Source organism: Bombus terrestris, chromosome 6 (genome assembly GCF_910591885.1).
Source record: "Bombus terrestris chromosome 6, iyBomTerr1.2, whole genome shotgun sequence".
NCBI classification, from domain to species: Eukaryota; Metazoa; Arthropoda; class Insecta; order Hymenoptera; family Apidae; genus Bombus; species Bombus terrestris.
Genome location: NC_063274.1, coordinates 531549 through 536251, shown reverse-complemented (window position 1 = coordinate 536251; position 4703 = coordinate 531549). Strand labels below are relative to the sequence as shown.

Genomic DNA, 4703 nt, shown 5'->3' with positions numbered 1-4703 from the left:
AATTGTGCAGATACATTTTTTTTTCCCACTAGTATAAATAGTAACTTATCGATAACTCGATACTTATAATATATAGTAAAATATCATTTATATGAATCTATCAGGGGGCAAACAATTTCCATAATAAATTTTCTGATATCACTGACTTCTCACTGAATTCACCGATTTTAATTACTACTTACAATTTTCTATATTTCATATAATTAGAGTTCACGTTCAAATAAATGAACACCATCTAACATTTCGTTTCAGTAAAGTGTTCGACCAAGTTCTACTATATTCGATGTTATTTGGTACATAATGACAGACCAATGACAAACGACCATTGAGTATGTAAAAATGGTAAAAAAAAGATCTTCGATATAATCAATAAAATGAAAATTAGGGAAGTAAGTACACTTGATGTTATATGAACGAAAATCCTGGCCGATACTCTTATATCAGGGAGGAAATTGCTGTCTGCTTATATTATCGAGAAAAATTCTCCGGGAGTAAAAAATCTGAGAACCCCTGTCGGAAAGAATAGCGGGGCGTATGAGCGTACAGTCTGTCTCGGGTCAGTGCTTAACTTGATCGCAAGGTGGTAGCACCGAGTACGTTTTTCTATGCTTCTTCTGTAGAAAGGTTAGTGTCTGATAGTGCAAAATATGAACATTTGTATAATAAAATTTTATTGTCTTTTGGACCAATAAAAAAAAGCAACGCGGTATATTCGCGAAGACAGTACAATGCTACAAATAGATAAGAGGCATCCCTCCCACTGATGCAAAACAATTGATATTAGCAACTCTCGTCTCGATCTGGTATAACCTCCTGGTTATAACAACCAGCTACAATTCTTGTCACATTTTCAGCCGATAATTGCCAAAACGTTTTGCAAGGATGGCGTGTCTTTTGCTGAACCAGGAAAATGTGCATATTAAGATACCATCGGCTGACACTGTCGACGGTATCACTTATTACTGCATCGAGGTTAGGATTGCTTCGATCAAATGGACTGTCAAGCATAGGTGAGTGTTTTCGATTCGTCTATCGTGACTTCATGTCCTTTATTTGCGAGAATTTCCGCAGATTTCCGGCGTATACTTCATCTTGTTTCTAATATCGTATTTTATCAAAAAAGCACTTCGGTTATAGCACGTGATCGTTTATCTTCGCCTTCAATATAAAGAATTTTGCAAAAGATTTATCGCACAAAAGAGATAAATATACGTTTACTTATTTAGGACTTATCATTTAGTCTAAAATGTAATAAAATTTTATTTGTTTCTCGATAAGTTCTTGACGATTATTATATTACACATTTACATTTATTATTGTCGTTTTTATGTATTAACAAATTTTGTCATTATACCATAAGCAATCAGAATAATTTAATACGTGAAAAGGAATCTTTACTTTTTGTATCTTTTTGTCTGTTTTCTTTGCAGGTACAATGATTTTGCAGAGCTTCACGATAAACTCGTCTCAGAGAATTACGTTAAGAAGGACATATTGCCACCGAAGAAGCTTATCGGAAATAAATGCGAAGCTTTTGTAGAAAAACGCAGACTGAACTTGGAGATCTATCTGAACGAAGTGTATAACTATTTAAAGAAAGCAATGCCTAGAGAATTAGCTGTATTCCTGGATATGCATATATACGATATATTTTTCCTACTACAAAGTATGGCTTTAGAGTTTTTTACAGAGGGTAATAATTTGTTACAAAAGTCCAAGACTTACAAGTTTAATCTAATACAGGTGACTATACGTAATTAAACCAACGATACTTATATTATCTATTATGCTTTCGATCGAGGTATAATATAGCCGTCCCCTTTCAGCTGTATGCGATCAGCGAGAGATTGAAACAACCCTGTCCACCGATCGAAGTTGTTGACAGGAAATATGACTTCAGTCACGTTTTGGATTTCAATTCTCATTTAACTGGTTTGATCGTCGAAGGGAGCCCAGAACCTTATAGAACCAGCAATATATATTCTTCCGCACTGTCCATCGAACTATCAAGTTTCAAAAACATAGAAGATCTAACTATCAATCAGTATCCAGTGGATAAAATATACCACATGGGCAACCTTCGGGACACGGTAACATATTTAAAAGTAAACAACACGAAGCTTAGAACTATCGTGGAATTGGCAATGTGCGAGGAAGTGCACAAAAATATTGAAAATGCGAATGATTCTCATGTCTGGTTCAAAGTCACTCACCTAGATCTCAGCGATAATCGAATAGAAGTTATAGACGAAGCGATTAAATTGTTACCTCAGATAGAATGTTTAACTTTAAATAATAATCTACTATCTGAAATTTCGAACGTCACTCTTTTACCGAGGTTGTCCCAATTGTATCTAGCGTCGAACAATTTCACAACTCTACCAGACGATCTGCATACGAAACTCGGTTATATAGTGTACATCGACTTGTCCCAGAACAAATTAACCTCGTTATCGAGCTTTTCGAAATTGTATTCGTTGGAGGGTTTAGACGTGAGTTGCAATCGTATCGAGAAGATAGAAGAAGTAAAGAATATCGGGCATCTACCTTGTTTGGAGAATTTGAGATTGACCGGAAATCCAGTGTCGACGATAGTCGACTACAGGGTGAAAGTGTTAGAACCGTTTGGCAAAAGGGCTGCAGATATCTGTTTAGACAATGAAAAGCCAAATCAGAAAGAACTGGACACCGTTTCCGTTCATCAAGCGTTACGCATTGCGAGAGAAGGAAAATCGCCAACGTTCACCGCATCGGATGCGCCTTTGTTCTCCGCGGAGATTCCAAACATATGCATAGGATCTGGTAAATTATGATTCCACTTGAAACGCTAAAATTCCCTTAAAGAACACTTTGATATGAATTTTTATAATTGACCCAAATTATTTTTGAAATACAAAAGAACCTTTTCATGCATTTAGATTTTGATGAAGCGAAAGTTACCAAGGATACCCATATACATTTCCCTCCTCCCCTCTCCCCGTCCATGAAGTGATATTACCGCGAGAATGACAATTTAATCGATTTAAATGAAAAGGTTCCTTTGTAAATGAAATTAATATTCTATTTAAAACGGCGAACATCAGAACTATAGTTCTTTTATACGCTATTTATTATCAATCTATCGCGTCGGTGCTTTATATTACCTTTTAACATATGACGATAATCTAATCAGTATAATACGTGTACCAAAATAATAATCTATTATTTAATCTATTAAGCCTTAGATCGTAAGCCTTAGATGTCTTTATTCGATCTATCAATCAAATAATACAAAGATTTGAACGTCATACGGGGTAGTTAACCTGTTAGGTACGATTGAATTTTGTGCTGGTCTGTTTTCCGGTACAGAGGAGTTTCACGCGAATTACGCGTAAACGACACGTACGATACGTAAATTACAATTTTTCTTAAAGATACGATGTATATACTTTAATAATTTATATTAATAATTAATAATACAATTGAGTGCGATATATTTTATAGCCCGATACGACACATAGACCCACGTCACAATTTTAATACTCATAGGCCAATGGTGTTTTTCAAATTGCTCTTCGTTTTTTATTTTGAAGCGACATATCGAGCTTGAAAATTCCAAAAAATTATAAAGATACGGATCGGCGTGTCAAAATAATGGCACATCAAACAACGGTATATTTATTTTAACAAAAAGCAACGATTGATACCTGACACTGGTGTTATTATCAAAAACAAAGACTATATATTCCGTTTATATACTTTTAACATTGTAATAAAACATTGCGAGGGCAAAAAAGGTGTGAAGCAAGGCAAATGAAAATGATCAGTTTAGTTTAAACAGTTTAGTTTAAACTGTGAGCGAATGAGTCAGTAGAGCGAACCACTATAGTGGCGCGTCGTAATATAAAATGACGTACGCGTAAACCACTATATAGCGGCGCATCGTACCTAAGAGGTTAAAAAGATAAACTGTCTGTCTGTCTGTCGAAGGATAACGTGCCACTTATCTGTGTAAAAGTGAAATTCGCAAGATTCTGCTGTGTAAATAATTATTTTTAAATTGTATATTGCGTGTTATCGTCATATATTTTTTATACAAACTCGGAATGCGAAATAGAAAGATCGGGTAAATCGACGATGCGTGTTTATTTATAATTTATTATATCGAAGAATTTGGTTCGTATTAACGGATATGATTAACGTAGCGATTCTCAAACTCTATTTATACCTTGAGTAATAAGTGTAAGTAATTAGCAATTTAGAAATAAGAGAAAGATTCATTTTAGGAATCGTTGTTTCTATGAACAATGAATCATTTTAAACGATATTAATTATTGTGTATTCGTAAATGCGTTATTTAAATTGGCCGTATCATACGCTTATGATACAAACGACGATATTAAACGACTATTTCTGAGAAATCTTCGATTGGATACGATCAAGCGCAGATTTATTAGTTGTTATTCGTTGTTTAAACTTTTAAGTCGATGTTATTTTGAAAGGTGTAACGTGTTCGGTGTAACAATTTTATAATGGTTTAACACAAACTATCTATATATGTACATAAGAAGATTACATATTTTGTTAATAAAGAATTCAAAATCAATAAACTGTGATAATTCGTTGGTAAATTTTTTGTCAATTTGTGATTAACGAATTATATCATTTTCTATTATATTCATTTCTATCTCGGATGAAGCAAGGAACTTGGAGAAATTAATTAC

At 34.0% G+C, this 4703-nt stretch overlaps 1 protein-coding gene across 1 annotated transcript; it reads left to right on the top strand.

Annotated features, from left to right (window-relative positions):
* The first annotated feature begins 532 nt into the window (after positions 1–532).
* LOC100645357 (nischarin) lies at positions 533–4610 on the top strand. Its single transcript, XM_012319357.3, has 4 exons — positions 533–624; positions 855–1010; positions 1431–1743; positions 1827–4610. The coding sequence occupies exons 2-4, from the start codon at positions 883–885 to the stop codon at positions 2811–2813; spliced, it is 1428 nt and encodes a 475-aa protein (XP_012174747.1). The 5' UTR covers positions 533–624; positions 855–882; the 3' UTR covers positions 2814–4610.
* The last annotated feature ends 93 nt before the right edge of the window (positions 4611–4703 follow it).